At 41.4% G+C, this 17,418-nt stretch overlaps 1 protein-coding gene across 1 annotated transcript; it reads left to right on the top strand.

Moving 5' to 3' along the window:
- Positions 1–654: 654 nt before the first annotated feature.
- LOC149442248 (ecto-ADP-ribosyltransferase 5-like) lies at positions 655–6,516 on the top strand. Its single transcript, XM_089656276.1, has 4 exons — positions 655–711; positions 2,297–2,981; positions 5,477–5,509; positions 6,389–6,516. The coding sequence occupies exons 1-4, from the start codon at positions 655–657 to the stop codon at positions 6,514–6,516; spliced, it is 903 nt and encodes a 300-aa protein (XP_089512402.1).
- The last annotated feature ends 10,902 nt before the right edge of the window (positions 6,517–17,418 follow it).

A 17,418-nucleotide genomic window follows, 5' to 3' on the forward strand; every position in this document is an offset into this window, starting at 1 on the left:
TGTATAGACGACATTCCTTTGTATCTCATTGTCTCCAATCTAATCATTGTTTATTAACAATGTTACTTTGTATTTCTCTATCTCCACTCTGAATAATGTTGATAAATAATGTTACTTTGTATCTATCTCCCATCTGACCAATGTTTATAGACAACGTTAATTTGTATCTTATTGTCTCCTATTTAATCATTGTTTATAAACAATGTTACTTTGTATCTCTCTATCTCCCATCTGACCAATGTTTATAGACAACATTAATTTGTATCTCGTTGTCTCCTATTTAATCATTGTTTATAAACAATGGTACTTTCTATCTCTCTATCTCCCATCTGATCAATGTTTATAAACAATATTACTTTCTATCTCTGGTCTGAACAATGTTTATAAACAATGTTACTTTGTATCTCTCCATCTCCTGTCTGATTAATGCTTATAAACACAGTTAATTTGCATCTGGGGTGTATTTGTATTTTCAATGGCACCTAAAATGTGGTGAAGAAGGACTTTCACGGTAAGATCACCAGGAATATTTTAATAAGATTTGCAGATTTAAAAAGACTGAAAATGACTTTGAAATTACCTTAACATGTCAAAACTTAAATGAGGTTTTGGTAATTTGGTTCACATCTAGTTTAATTGTATTTACAGATAAAGATGCTGTTGGAATTGGGGAAAGCGCTGTGTGTTTTGCACCTGTCCCTGTTTATACAGGTAAACCTTATACCCTGAAACTCTCAGTCCTTTCCTATAAATGCACACATTATTACACATGTGGTCAGATCACAGAGAGGCTTGGTGATCTGAAGGTGAAAGAATTATACATAACACTGAACCACCAATGAAAAAAAGAACTGCTCTTCATGATGTAATGTTAGGGTGAAGCACTTTCTTTATTTGTCATCATCAAAAAGCTTGCGTGTCCTCAACCCATCTCTAACTCCAAACTGCTATTTTCTTGTACTCATGTGAGCTGCAGGTCAGGAAATTACCCAGCCTGCAGTTCCTTGGAGTACAAAGAAAAACAGAAGTATGGGGCTTGGGTTAGAGATGAGTTTGGAGGACACCCAAACTCTTCGCTAATTATCATTATATATTAAACTTCAACTTACCAGTGACTATATTGTGCATGTCCTAGGCCCACATACTTGGCATTAGGGTCTTAGGCACATTCATTTCAGGGAATGATTCTTGTCAATGGATATTCAGAATGAGGAGCACAAGTCAGCTTATTTAAGGTTTTTTATTATAGTTTTATTGCACATGTGCATGTAGAACAGGAAGAAGTGTAAAGGGAGCACAGGACACCTGTAGGCTTCTACTTAAAGCAGAGTTCTGCCCCCCCCCCCCAAAGAAGTAAGAAAAGTCAGCAACTACAAATACTGTAGCTGCTGAGTTTTAATATTAGAGCACTTACCTGTCCAGAGATCCAGTGGTGTCCTCACCCTGAGTCGATTCTTCAATCTGCTGTTGGGTGTTGGTGCTGCCATCTTGACTGAGGGAAACCGGCAGTGAAGCCTTGCTGCACTCTGTGAATGGGCCACAGTCCTCAGGGACCTGTGGAGTTTCCCAGAGGGGAGGGGAGAACTGAGCTGGAATTGGGAGTGGGTACCTGCTCCCCCCTTTGTATCCCGAACAATTCTTCTGGCAGTTGTGGCTGCAATCTTTCTTGGTCTACCTGACCTTGGCTTGGTATCAAGAGATCCCCCCACTTTCCACTTCTTAATAGATGATTTAACAGTACTGATTGGCATATTCAAAGCTTTGGACATCTTTTTATGTCCTTTTCCATCTTTATAAAGCTTCATTGCCTTGTTACGCAGGACTTTTGACAATTTTTTTTCTGATCCCCATGGCTCAGTATCTAGCCTAGTCAGTACTTCCACATAAGAGCTAACAAACTCATTGACTATTTATACACTGACACTAATTGCAATTTAAAAAGCCACAGATGTGGGACATTAACCTCTAATTGGCATTTTAAACCGTGTGTGTAAACTTGTGTGTCTGTACCAAGGCCAAACATTCCAGGGTATGTAAACTTTGTATTCGGGCCATTTGGGTGATTTCTGTTATCATTATGATTTAAAAAGGAGCTGACTGCAGCTTTACAGCCTACCTACAGATCACTAAAATGTAAAAAGAGAATTGGTAAAAATACTAAATCCTGGACTCAAATCTATCTTACTTTGAAGGTAATCTGGGTTGTTCAATAACTAGGAGTCAATGAGCTCTGACTGTCCCAGGGCTTAACCAGATGACTGTCAATAAAATATTTTTTAAACATTTTTGTTCACAGATGAGCCATCAAGCTATCATTTTGGACATGATGCCAGATACATTTGATGACCAGTATATTGGCTGCATTGAATTGATGGAGCTTGAAATGCCAAAAATTCTAGAAGAAGAGCTGAAATACAACCAGTTTGCTGTAATGTGGGGAAAAGCTAGTGATACCTGGAAGAGGATAAGATCACACCATCTAAATCAATATAATGACAACTATGGCATAGCAGTTGTATTGTACACAATGGGAAAGCCATATCCCATATATAAACAGCTTAACGAAAATGTGTCAATAGCGGGAAAGTCTAGAGATTTCTACATGAAAAATTTCCATTTTAAAGCTCTTCACTTTTACCTGACTAGAGCCTTACAGGTGCTGAGAACAGGCTGTGCCAAGGAGACTCGGGTCTACAGAGGGACAAGGATTGGTAAGGTAGATGTAGCTAAGGAAATGCATTTTGATCGGTTTACATCTTCCTCTAAAAACATAACAATTGCTGAACGATTTGGGAAGAAGCCTTTTTTCAACATATCAACCTGCTATGGTGTGGACATTGAAGATTTATCGGTGTATAAGCAACAAGAATTCCTTATTCCCATTGGAGAAACATTTAAGATGACAAAGCAGATTGAAACTACGTATGAACTGGAGAGCACCGGGAAACTCTGCAGCTACTTCAATTGTGCTTACTTAGGAGGTGAGGGCTACTGCTCTCTGTCTGCATGTCTTCTACTATTCTAAACTGTTCCAAATCTGTGGCTGCCAAGGGTTAGGATTTTATAAAATTGACATGGTGGGGTAAATTAGGACAATATGTGTTTGCTTTGAAGGTAAAGCTAAAGATGACATTTTTTTCCTCATTTTGGATGGAGCTGGGAAGGGTGAGAACCACCACAAGGTTTTATTTGCTGAGCTTGTAGGAGAAGTAGCAGAGCCAGATCAATAGTTTTGGAGTCAAAAAGTATTTATGACATCATAAAATCCAAGGTTGCAAGCCAACACATTTCAGGGGTTGTCAAATACCCAGGGCTCAAATGGCTGGATAGGAAGGAGTGGTGGACTCTGGAGAATGATTGGATTTAGTGGTGAAATGAATCCTGGTACGGTATATCCTTTACAAATTGGGTACCAAAACCAAGCAGGACTTATTCTAATGCCCAAAGTGCAATTGAATAAAAAAAAACTCCATTACAATTCATCATGTGGAGCTTTATTGTTCCAGACAAACAAAAAGCCCTGCCTGGGATCTTCTCTACTAATACATTAATCAATAAACTGAGCTTAACAGTATATTGATCTCTATGATTAAGCCCAGTCTTTGGGTGAAATTTTTCAGACAAGGAGGTCCTGAAAAGCTTCATGTTTGTCTGGAACAATAACGTTACACACATTAAATGCTGCCAGAATCTTTTTTTCCAGTGTGACTTTTGACATCAAATTTCCATTTAGTTTTATTCATAGTCTTTTGACTAAAATGCCATTTTAGATTTAGTCATATTTTAGTTGACTGAAATCTAATGGATTTATTTAAATTGTAAAGCATCATTTAGGCATTTCTCTACAATTTCTAAACTCATTATATACTCCTTGAGTAACAATCTGATAACATGATATTATTTATGAAATTAAGGTTTGAACAAACTATGCAAACACAGATTTAGCCGTTATATAATGTCTTTATAAGTAAAACCAAGTTTTGTTACAAGAAACGTCCCTCCCTCACATTTTTGCTCTGTTTTTGTTCATTGACAAAAATTGGAATTGATTTTCGTCATAGTTTTTGGCATTTGATGAAAATTCAAAACAGTTTTTGTTTAGTTTTTGTCACTGAAAAAATGCCACTGATAAAAAATATGACTATAATGAAATTTTAGCAGAAGCAATTAACAAGATTTTTTTCATAAAAAATGATTTATCTGGTTTGTGGACCTTTGGTGTGTTCTTCTCCTACACCCCTAACCTCAAACTTCAAGGTACCCTTTTGATGCCCTTCCATGTACAGTATGAGGTTTGCAAAAGTAAGATTATTGCACTCTACATCACAGATTTTACTCTACACTGCCAAACTAAATTGTGGTTGGATCCAGTACCTTTGGTCTACCCCTGTATTCCCACAGAGAAGGATTCAGCATATTTCTTCTAGTGACCATTGTCACCAAGACAGAAAGTGATGGGAAATCCAGCATTGTACAGTTGTCACTGGGACAAGGTCCTTTAACTCCCAGAGCAAAAAGGTCAAACTACTGTATGTTCCCCCATGGACTGTAAACTCCCTCAGCACTATTGCTTACAGGTTCTGCCTTTTCTTTGCCCCTCTTCTGTTGAAGTGCCCAAGGCAGCCACCTCTTTTGTCAACCCTTCAATATGGCCTTGATCACCAGAATAGGAAAAGAGTGAACATTTTCCAGTAAGGAGATCTGTAAAATGCTGGATTTCCCATCACTTTGGGGAGATTTCTTCTTCCTTCCTCTTGTCCCTCTCCAGGACAGGAAGTAATAGGAATCCTCCTCAATGGAAAAAACCCTGATATCAGAGCTAACTATATACCTTTCCATCAAAAAATGTTTTGGCTTTAAATGTACTTCCATTAGAACATCCTTTCTCAACCTTTTTCACATGAAGGAACCCTTGGAATACCTTTCTGGTCTCAGTGAACCCCTACTAATAATTACTATATCTACAGATTAGAGTAATTGTCAGTGGGAATAATGCTCTGTACAATGGAGGGATTGGGAAGAATCCCCTCTTATGGATGGCTACAAACTTTGGTGTCAGAAGTTGCTCCTTGCTCAAGGTACCACTGGAGGAGCCTTAGTGTTCCACAGAAGCCTAGTTGAGAAAGGCTGCATTAGAATATTGTACAATTTCACCAAGCTATGGCATGATTGTAATATGCTGTAATTTTGGGGGATGGGGTTACCAATTTTAACAATGTGAGCAAGTTTTTGCATAATACAGGGTAGAATTTGGGTCAGCAGGGGTTACCCTTGTAAAAAATGGGCAGGAGTCCTCAAACATTCAAGGGTATTTTATTGTCTGAGGGTGGGATTACAGTAGATAGGGGGCAGTGCTCAAATTTGACCCAGCTTTACGTTTGCAAACTACAGTGCATGGATTAGATTATGTGAGCGAAGGCGGGTGTTTTTATTTTGTTCTATTTAATTTGTTTCCAATATCATTTTATATTTACAGGTGAGAAGAGAGACGTCCCTGTGTGCAATTCTGGTAAGAGAATGGAAAATGTATTAATGGAGATATATAGGGATATGAGCTGAAGAGGCAGGTTGGTGTCTAGGCTGGTCAATCCTCCCCTTCAGAAGGGATCATGTGACCAGATGCTTTGGCATTAGTGGCACATTCACATTATGACACTGCATTGTGAGGGGACTTCAAGGAGTACTAACCAGCTTGAATAAGACTTGTCAAGCTGTACATCCAAAAACTCTGCACTTTGAATGTTTTGTCCTCTACATTTGTCTCCCAAATGTATATATGAGACTGCACTAGTGATGAACATATTATTATTCTGATAATTGTTATAGCAAGCAGAGAAGAGTGAGCCTCATAAACAACCCACAAAGGGGAAGGATCAAAATAGAATGTGGGGGAGGGGATTAGAGTTGAAGCTCATCTGAATTAGAGTGTAAGCTCCTCTGGTACAGAGACTGATTGGCTCAGTGTTCTCTGTACAGCACTGCGGTATATGTCAGAGCTATATAAATGTATAATAATAATAGTGTGTGACTGTGGGGGGACATTAGAGTGTAAGCTCCTCTGGCACAGAGACTGATGTGACTGGCTCAGTGTTCTCTGTACAGCACTGCGGTATATGTCAGAGCTATATAAATGTATAATAATAATAGTGTGTGACTGTGGGGGAGGGGACATTAGAGTGTAAGCTCCTCTGGTACAGAGACTGATGTGACTGTGGGGGAGGGGACATTAGAGTGTAAGCTCCTCTGGTACAGAGAATGATGTGACTGGCTCAGTGGTCTCTGTACAGTGCTGAGGTATATGTGATATTATTATATTATTAGCTTATTATTAATATATACAGTATATACAGGTGGCATATTGATGTTATGAATTATTATATCTCATTAGGTTCAGCAGGATTTCTATGTTCTGGGACCAAGATTCACTTCATCATTACTGGACTGACTGTTATGCTAAATCTGCAGTTTGTCACCTTTTTCTGTGGTCACCACCTAATGTGTCTCAGCTCTGTGTAAACTCCTCTAATTGGATCCAATTGAAAGTGTTGTTTAGGTTTGACCTCATATTATATGGTTTTTGGTAAATCTAAAGCAAAATTCTCAAGAAAATTGTATAATGTATGGCCAGCCTAAGGCTCTTAGCAGATCGCTGCGAGGCTGAGCCAGATGCCGGTCCAGACATCTTGGTGGATCCCCACTTTAAAGTTGTGATTTTTCCCCAACCTGGACCCCGGCTGACTGATGTGGCTTCAGAAAGCTGCAGTTGAAAAAGGGGTGGAAGGAATGCAGAACAAAGTGCACTCCTGTGATCCACAGGAGAAGTACAGCAAAAATAGCTTTGTCTGTACTTCTCCTCTAATCCTCTTTGGTTTCCTCTTTGTAAGATTAGTGGCTGCTTTGCCTATTCCCCCAGCCACTGGTCTTGGCACATCCCTTCTGTAGTTCTTTCTCCAGGAAGCACGGATGTAATTCAGTTCCACTTGCAGTGGTGGGCGGAGCCAGACTCTCAGACACATTCAACATGTACAGGCCTAGTGTACCAGCCCACATTCACTATAATTCCCTGCGGTTGATGGGAACTGTAGTTTTCCTTTTACTGCAGAGAGAGGCGAGAGGATATGATGTCATCCCGGCTGTTACACCTCCTCCTTGGCAGAGCAGATGCTGTTATCTTTTGAATTACAGAGATGAGGTCATAAGAATTCAATTAGACTTTTCTCCTCAATGGTAAGGATTTTCAAAATGTATTATTGGCCGTGCACACCACTTAAAAGTGAACACCAATACCAAGTAAACTAAATATATAAAATAAACAAAGAATGTGCAGCTCTACTAACAATGTAAACTAATAAGGTGAATCATACACAGAAATTACCATTGGCAGAATACATAAATCAAAAAATACTAAAATATTTTCACATAAATTCACAGTCCAAATCATAAATTATATACAACTGTAGTCCCAAAGCTGACATTGTGCTTAGGTGGATCTGAACCTCAAATCACAGGATGTGCTTTACTTAGTTGACATTGTAAGTAGCACTGCACATTTTGTGCTTATTTTACTTGTAATATACAGTATATTCATTCATAGTTTTTTCAATATAGCTTAAGAATATTGTAGTAATTTAGGGATGAGATCTTAGACCAGTGGTTCTCAACCTGTGGGTCACGACCCCTTTGGGGGTCGAATGACCCTTTCACAGGGGTCGCCTAAGACCATCGGAAAACGCATATTTCCGATGGTCTTAGGAACCGAGAAACCGCTCCTCTATCCGTCTCCAGGCGGGTCCACCCACATGCAGATAGACTCTATGAGGTAGTGGTGAGGGCGGCCGGAGGGGCTCAGCAGGGTGTTCCACACTCCCGGCTTGCTGCGAGCCTCTCACGCTGGACTAACACCAGCACACTGATTGGCCCACTCCCTCTTCCCTGTGCGTTATGAGCGGCCGGCCAGGCTGTAAGCTCCTCCCCTGTAAGGGGCGGGTCGGAGGTGCCCCGCTGCCACTCATTGGCTGTCCTTGCACCTGCTGCATGTTTCCACGGGCGGGCAGCTGCTCACAACAGCTGTATAGATGTGAGCCGGGCCCCCCATTGTCTCCGGGGAAGGGGGATCTGGTTACCTGCAGAGCGTGTGCCCTACAGCCGCTCACCTCCCATGGAGGCTTCTCCTTACAGCACTTGTACGAGGGCTGGCACAGGGGCACACGGCCCACTAGAGGGAAGTACACAGCAACCAGCAATCCCAAACTTTCCGGGGTCATACAAGGAGCCTCAGGACAGACGACTTGGTGTGGGAGAGGGCTGATATCCCTGGGGGGGAGGGGGGGAATACTGGCCATACACACTTCAATTTTACTATCAGATCCAATTGGCAATCAGATTAACTTCCGTTCCCATCAAATTCCTTCAGTCGATTGACCAGGGCGCAAAATGATCGACCGTTTTGCATCGATTGGCTGCACTGAGATGCATTTTCCATCAATTGTACCATATTTCCATCAATTTATGAGATTGCATGGTGAAAACAGAGATGTGGTCGATAATCTGAGATTGTATCTTCCAAATATCGATCAAAATCCACTTCCACATCCGTGGCTGATCAATTGATCGTGTTATTGGTAGTGGTGCACCGAAATGAAAATTCTGGTGCCGAAAAAAAAAACGCTTTCTGATAATCTGATGGTTAGTACTCCGCTGTCGAGGGCTGGTAATGACAGTTCATGTGAAAATATCCAAAGGGACAAGCAAAAAAATGTTCTTGTACAATCACATAAGGAACTATTGAAAATACATCCTACATATCAGATATTTACATTACGATTCATAATAGTAGCAAAATTACAGTTATGAAGTAGCAGCGAAAATAATGTTATGGTTGGGGGTCACCACAACAGGAGGAACTGTATTAAAGGGTCGCGGCATTAGGAAGGTTGAGAACCACTGTCTTAGATGATCAGCAACATCAATTTCTATAGGTCAATTTTATATTTGTTCATTTTCTTACATTATTAGATATGTGATTTTTATTATACATTATAGTATATATTATTACATTTATTATATTAGTAATTCTTGTACTCTCATTATTTATTATTTTGTAATTTTGTTTGTATTATTTTACCTTAATTACCAACTTTACCAATATTATTATCACTAATATCAATTTTGTACTCTGCCTTCATTGCCAACTTTTTAATTATTTTTCTGATAAATTTCATTGTTATCAGCATTATTTTGGGTACGATCATTATCATTATGATTTCTGCTATCAATAATATTTCCAGTGGAATACTGTATCCTTTCATTACTAATATCCCCCTACTGGTGTTTGTTTCTTTTGTTTATTAAATGTTATTAAGAGATTTTACATATAGATAAATCAGAGTGTACGACCAGTTATAAATTGGTTCAACACAGAGGAGTAAACAACAATTACATTACTGATGATTGAAAAGGTATAACTGCCGAGTGGGAAATGCAAGGCATCACAAAATGTCTCAACATTTAATTTACCAGCATTAAACAGATACAGTATTGGTAAGTCAAATATGTAGAAGAGGAAAGAATAGCAATACTGTAAAGAGAAGAGAAAGCGTAGATAGGGGTGGGGGCGGAAGAGAGGGAGGGACCTGACTTCAGCATTAGCTGAGAACATAGATTTCACAACCACGAAGTGCATACAATGCGTAGTGTAACACATATTGCAGGCTAAAGTGGAACTACACTGCATCTGAGCACCACAAACCAAAAGCATTATTTAATTTATTTTTATATGCAAAGCAAACTCCCCCACCCATCCATATCGCCATGATTTATTTTGCTGAGAAATCACTTTGAAATACACATAGTTACGTAGTTATATAGTTAGTCTGACTGAAAAAAGCCAAAAATGTATCCAGTTCAACCATAAAAAAAAAAATTATAATCCTATACCCACAGTTGATCCAGAGGTGGGGGTAGGAGAGAGAGGGGGTGAAAGAAAGAGGTGGGTGAGAGAGGGGAGTTTGACTGGGGGTGAGAGAAAAAGGGGAGTGAAATAGAGATGGGGTGAGAAAGGGGTGAGATAGAAGAGGGGTAAAAAGAGAAGGGGTGAGAGAGAGAGGCAGTGAGGAAGGTAAGAGAGAGGGGGTGGAGGGAGAGAGTCCCCAATCCGCAGGTCAGCATGCAACTTATACGGGGTGACACCGAACCCGCTCCACGAAAAGGTAAGTTGTAAAGAAAGCCGACGATCCCTGCAGGATGGATCGGATCCATCCTGCGGGGATCATCGGCTTGCTTTACAACTTACCTTTTCATGGAGTGGGTCCGGTGTCACCTTGTGCCGTAGGTGTCACCTGGTGCGACGTGCACCCGCGACGTGCACCCCCTACACCTGCCTCAGGACGCCACTGGTGCTAGGCCACCTTGACATTTTTATCTAATCAGAATACCAAGAGATTCTTGATGGCCTCTGGCTCCATACGTGCTTATTGATAAAAGAGTGTAAGTGTGAAAAGAATTCTGGAGGTATGCCTAGAAGGGTCATCTGAAACATAAATAGGACCTTTAGGACGATATTCATCTTGACTACACTGATTTTTATTTAGACTACACTCTAAATAAATAAATATTCTGGCTGGATTTGTGCTTTAAAGTGTAAGCTCACTATTCAGGAAGACTTTCAGAATACCCTCAATGCAACTGTAGATCCAACAAATAGTACATACCATAGCTTCTCCTTTGGGAAATGGTGAAGGTCCTCCCATTACAGATGCAACTGTTGGGGGTCCTCTCCAAAAATATGATGACCCCTCATTCCTGTTCATTCTGCAATTTGTAGGAGAGGCTGAATTTCACAACAATGTGCCCCTTAGAGTCTGCTCCTGGGCCATTCAAAATGGGCATGTATGCAGTGCTCCAGCTCAGCATAGTAGTGGTAGCAGTCTCCTTCCCTTGTGTACTGCACAATTTTTAATGACCCAGATTGGCCACTGCTAACCTAAGCTGGACCCGGAGTAGCCTCTAGGGCAGGAGTAGGCCTCCTCTGAGAGGTGGAACTCTACCTGAACAACATGAAAGAGATCAAAGATCTCTGGGGTTTGACACACTTTTAAAAGAAATTAACTAGCAAGGCCTAACTATATAGTAAGGAAAACCTAGAAAAATATAATGAAACAAATGTCACTGGAAAAATATAAATGTACCTACGTTAAAAGTGGACAGTGTCAGTACAGCAATGGATAGTGTCAGTAGGGCAGAGGATGGTGTCAATAGAGCAGTGGATGGTGTCAGCCAGTACAGCAGTGGACAATGGGATTGATTTACTTAAGGCAAATAGGATGTTCACCATACAAGGTGCAGTTGCACTCTGCAAGTGCAATTGCTCCAGACCTTTGTAAATGAGATAAAGATTCACTTTGCAAGGAATACCAAATCACGTGCAAGGAAAATTGAAAAAAAAAAGCACTTTTGCTTGCACATGATTGGATGATGGAAGTCAGTAGAGCTTCTTCTCATTTATTAAGCTCTGGAGCAACTGCTCTTGCAGCGTGCAACTGTACTTTGCAAAGTGCACAGTCTATTTGCCTTTAGTAAATCAATCCCTATGTGAGAGGTAATAGTAATACATACCTGGAAGTGTCACACTAACACATTACTGAGCATGCCACACTTACAGTATGTCCAATATCTCCAAGGCCGGGTCCACTTCATAACTGTATTTTGTTATCTGCAGAAACGCAAATAAATTCACTTGGAGAAATCTGATTGTGCAATACAAACAACGAAAGTCATAGAGGCATAAGGAAAAATGATAAAATGTGCTCTTTACTCATAATTGTAAATGAAACTGAAAGGATTGCCATTCTATACATTTACCTTAGAGGCGAGGCACTGCATACAAAGGACCGGCAGAGTGATAAATTACAGCCACACTTTAATCCTGTCACCTTTTCTTCCTTCTGGTCATAGAATTTCCCTCCTCCATTTACTGCTGTTGCCTGATCTTCCCATTGCATTGTGGAAGTAGTGTTGGGCTAGATGTTCGATTCGAACATAAGTTCAACTTGAATACCGGCCATTCATGTGTTCGGCAAACACACGAATGGCAGGGGTGTTTGGCGGGCTGTTCGGCACCCTGACAGTGCATTGTGATTGGCCAAAGCAATGCACCTGACCACAGGTAAGGTGCAAATGCTTTAGCTAATCACAGCGCATGATGATGTCACAAGGGGGCGAGGGTGACTCCACCCCTTTGTGACATCATCACAATATTTAAGAACTGTCATCATTTTTCAGGTCAGCGGTGGCAACAGGTATTGTGATTGATGTTGGATCTACTTTGGGGGACATTTTTTAAATGTTTGTTTTTAATAAAGGATTTCTCAAAAACTCTCCTGTCATTTTTGACACTACACTTTTTTTGTGATTGAGTAGCAGTACCATGAACCCCATACTCATTCACATGGGGAGGGGCGGGATCTAGGGGCCCCCTTGTTAAAGGGCGCTTGGTCTTATGTACAAACAGGCAAACTTGAAAATGTCCACAAGGAAACGTACCGGTTATATGAGTTTGTTTGTTTAGTCAGTTAGTTTGAGGAATTCTTTGAAACTCTGATCGCACCAGAATGTCATTCAAATTTTGAGCTCTTTTTGCTACCATATGTGGATTATCTCCCACTATTTTTTTCCCGAATTTTGAGTTAATAAATGCCAGTGGGAATCCAGGGTCTTTCTAACCTCATTCCATTGTTGTCCAAATTTAGTTATAAATCTTACTGGTTGGTTTAGAGGATTGTCATCCATTTTAGTTTTAGAATTAGAGATTAGTTCATTTCTTGTTTTATAGGAAGCTCTACGTCTTGCTATTCTCAGAGTCCTATGTGAGTATTCCCTTTCCCTAAATCTATTGTAAAGTTGAATAGATTCAGCTTTATATGGGATATCATTAGTACAGTTCCTTTTAATTCTCTGGAATTGGCCAATTGGTATACCTTGCTTTAGGCTTTCCATTTCAGGAAGTCATTCTACTTACTGTGATTATTACCATAATGGTTCTTGAAGAATGATCTCCCCATGCTGATTTTTTATGGAAAATACGGAAAATTCTTTGATCTAGTAGTTAGGAACTCTATTGCCTTATGTGGATCCTCAATTGCCGAACAAATACTTTATTTGGAGACGCCAAATGTTTTTAAGTGATTTTATTATTACCTGTTTACCATATCTATGTCTAACCTCTATATGATCCATGTGATTGAATAAAGTTTTTTGAATGATATTACTCCGCTTGGATTTTCAAGTAACCACTTTTGTTTGAGCAGTACTGTATCTGTCACATTTTTTGTTAATTGCGTAGTTAACCTGACCCAGTAACAATCGCTCAGGCTGCTGGTACATCAATTGTTGTCCTTTAGCTGGAAGATCGTTGTGCAGGTTGCGGCTGGGTGTGGCATTGTTACACACGTGACATCGCGGCTTCAGATCAGCCAGTCCTTCGGTCACGGATTTGGTGAGAAGGTCAGGGGTCTGACACCGCGTCCATCACATATTGGTGACAGCGATCATGGGATCGTCACATATTGGTGGCAGCGATCCCGCGTTCGTCACAGGTGGTATATTGGGTCAGTGGAATAGTGGTTCAGTAAGATGGTGGGTTGGTTGGATGTTGGGTTGGTGGGATAGTGGATTGGTTGGATGTTGGGTTAGTGGTTTGGAAAACTGGTGGGTTAGGAGATTGTTGTGTCTCTAGGTGGCGGCTTATCACATAAGTCTGCTGTTTGTAGCTGTCCATTGCATTCGTGTCCTGTCTGTTGCACAGCAGCAAGCTCCTTTTTAGTTTCTCATTGCTCTCCTGGATACCGACTCGGCTTTGGCAAGACTCCTTCCTGGCTTCTGACTCCGGCTCTGGTGACCATCCTTCCTGGCTTCTGACCCCGGCTCTGGTGACCATCCTTCCTAGCTTCTGACCCCGGCTCTGGCGATCATCCTTTCTGGCTTCTGACCCCGGCTCCGGCGACCATCCTTCCTGGCTACTGTCCTATCAAGTCATCCGCTGTTGCTGTCGGACTTGCATAGACACTGTCTTGTTTTGTATAATAAACCTACCTTTAATTGCACCTCCTTGTGTGTCTGGCTCCTCGCTCCCTGACAGTTAAGCTGGCCACACAGTCTAAGATATCTCTGTGGATGGGGGAGATGGAGAATCAATGGGATAGTGGGTTGTTGGGTTGGTGGGATGATGATTTGGTGGGCTGGAGAAATAGAGGATCGGTAGGTTGATAAGTTGACGAATTGGCATAGGCAGTGGGTTGGTGTTATAAGTATGTGGATGCTGTGTACTACCCTTTGGTCAGCAGGTTGATGTTAGAGATGTGCAGGCACTGCATACTCTCTGGCCAGCAGGAGGCAACAGGCTTCTTTTGGAGGTATGAAAAAGTGGTAAGAAATTCCTCTGTGGTAATGCTGGCGTTACTCTGTGGTGATGCTGGCGTTACTCTGTGGTAATGCTGGCGTTACTCTGTGGTGATGCTGGCGTTACTCTGTGGTGATGCTGGCGTTACTCTGTGGTAATGCTGGCGTTACTCTGTGGTAATGCTGGTGTTACTCTGTGGTGATGCTGTTTTAAAGCAGCTGAGTGAAGACTTTATGAATCAAGCTGTAATCCTGTAGTAAACCTGTTACACAGTCTTATAGTGATATGATATCCAGCACAGGGTGATTGCTGTGAGGGTATGTATGACACTCCCAAGTGCCACATCCTATTCAAACTATTGGAGAAGAAAAGGGGCCATTTGGTGGACTTTATAGGCATGGCCCCTTTTCTTCTCTGTTGCACAGTCTACCTGGTTAACATTGCCTTGCTGTGTGACAGATTTGATAAATTCAGGTGTGTGGGTGCTGTACACTCACTCTGGTCACCAATGGGAGACAACCTGGTATTAGCCCTGATTCACACAAGATCCGACTTTGAATTTGTGCTCACTTGACTTGAAGTCGCACGATTTCAAAGCCAGATATCAGTGCGACTTCAGGTGTGACTTGGCAGACATCTGTCCACCTTCATGCACAGATATCTATGCAAGGCACACCTGAAATCACGAAGAATAGTGCAGAAACCTTTTTCTCAAATTGGTGCTGTACCGCAAAATTGGAGTTGCACTGATTTAAACTGTTCCATTACCAACAATAATGACAGTTTTTAAATTTGCCAGCGGTTCCGGCCCCCGTACATCCCGTACGTCCTGATTCTCGCAGGGACCGGAACACGGAAGCCAGATGCCGGCATCGGCTGGAGGAGATGGCCGGGGACACTGCAGGGGGACATCGCGAGAGCGCAGGACAAGGAAAGTGCTGCAGGGAATCCCTGAGCAACGCCGCATGGTAAGCCCAAGTGTAGCTCGAGGTTACCACTTGTGGTGCTGAAACTTTACCCCGAGCTACACTCGGGAATACCGCCAGGGGGGTTAAAATTGCGCCCTCCTGTGCAATGGTGACAATCAACGTAAATTTTACTATCCATTGGCAACGTTTTAAAAGCCTTTACAGGTTACCACTTTATGTTTATAGAGGAGGTTTGGTGCTAGAATTACTGCCGTGACCTGATGTTCATGGTGATACCTCCCATGTGTAGGATGATCACTGTTTGGGTGCGTGACCGACGCTTGAGTTCGCTTTTGTGCGCAAGCACAGGGGCACTTTTTTTTTTTATAAATGATTTTTTTTTATCACTTTTATTGTGATTGTGCTTGAATGCTTTTATTTTTCTTAAATGATGCCATGAATTTCTGAGTGAACCGGAAGTGATGTCAGGTCATTGCTTCCGGTTTACTATATAACGGAGTCAAACAAAACCGAGATGTTCTCAGTTGGTCCCTGTGACCGGCCGGCGGCAGTGCTGGCTGGTTAGGACTCCCGGTGGGATGGGAGATCAGCTGCAGGCATTATCCCGGTACAACCACTTGAAGTCCAGGGACCTACCACAGATAGCACCAACAGTTTGCGCAGCACTTTACAATATAAAGGGAGACCATTACAATCACAATACATTTCCATACAGAAGGAATAGGAGGGCCCTGCTCATGGAGCTTACAATCTAAAGGGAGGGGGAGGTGGTAAAAATGGTCATAGCTGCAGGGAATGATCTGAATGAGTTTTCCAGGATCTCCTAAAGGCGGACAGGGTAGGACCTGACTAGATATACTGGGGTAGGGAGTTCAAGAGGATGGGAGAGGTTCTGCAAAAAGTCCTGGAGGCCAGTGTGGGAGGTGATAGTAAGGGAGCTAGAGAGCAAGGTGTCTTGGAAGGAGTGGAGAGGACAATTTGGGCAGTATCTACCAGGGGCGGACTGACAACTCACGGGGCCCCCGGGCAATAGGGGATCATGGGGCCCCTGTGTCCTTGTCCAAACTCAAAAAAGCTTATGAAAAAGGTACTGGGGCATCTCATGGGGCCCCTACTGACCCCGGGCCAACCGGGCAGTGCATGAGTTTCCAAATGGTCAGTCCGCCCCTGTTATCTACAGATACCCATGGCCAGCTATGAGCTAATCAGTGATCACATGCAGAGTAGTAAGCAAGATGTCACTTGTGACATCATTGCTTACTACTAGTGTAATCTGTGAATGATCACAGAGATCACATGGTACAGGGCTATTCACAAAAGCCTTGTACCATGTTACAAGCTATGACCAATAACAGCTCACACAGTATTTCTCAATGGCTGCAAGAATGCAGCCAGAGGGAAGGAGAGGTGAATGCTTTTACAGCGTTAATGGGTGTAAAAGCAATCAGTGTACAAAAAAAAAAAAATGTTCATTACCCCTCACAAGTAGTACAGTGTCACCATGGTGACACTGTACTGCTCGGGTGACAGTATGTAAACAAAAAAAAAAACGTAAATAATAATATTAAAAAAAAATAAAAATGTAAAAAAAAAATTTAAAATTATAATCCTTGGTTATAAACTAATTTGGGTTATTTCTTTTTACTAAAAAGATAACTGAATACATTTTGGGCAAGATTTATGAAGAAAGATTATTTATTTGCAAATTTTTTTAAGAAAAACACTTTTTTTCAACATTTTTGGACATTTTCATTTATATAGCAAACAAAATAATAATCCCAGTGGTGAATAAATACCAACAAAATAAAGCTTTATCTGTCTCAAAAAAATGCTAAAAAATTCATATGGGTACAGTGTTGCATGACCGCGCAATTGTCATTCAAAGTGTGATAGTGCTGAAAGCTGAAAATTGGCCTGGACAGGAAGGGGGTGAAAGTGTCTGGACTGGAAGTGGTTAAAAGAGGTATAGACTCCAGAGAGAGAGAGATCATTTCCCCCGCTACAAATCATTAGTAAGACCTCATCTGGAATATGCAGTTCAGTTTTGGGCACCAATTCACAAAAAGAACATTGGGGAACTGGAGAAAGTACAGA

Source organism: Staurois parvus, unplaced genomic scaffold, assembly GCF_062004578.1.
Source record: "Staurois parvus isolate SC_StPar_1 unplaced genomic scaffold, SC_StPar_1.0 ptg000897l, whole genome shotgun sequence".
NCBI classification, from domain to species: Eukaryota; Metazoa; Chordata; class Amphibia; order Anura; family Ranidae; genus Staurois; species Staurois parvus.

Bases quoted from the DNA above. Each gene is read 5' to 3' on its own strand.
- LOC149442248 (XM_089656276.1), top strand. From the start codon at position 655: ATGCTGTTGGAATTGGGGAAAGCGCTGTGTGTTTTGCACCTGTCCCTG. The intron at 2,982-5,476 runs GTGAGGGCTACT...TTATATTTACAG, and splicing joins CAATTGTGCTTACTTAGGAG to GTGAGAAGAGAGACGTCCCT. The intron at 5,510-6,388 runs GTAAGAGAATGG...ATATCTCATTAG, and splicing joins CGTCCCTGTGTGCAATTCTG to GTTCAGCAGGATTTCTATGT.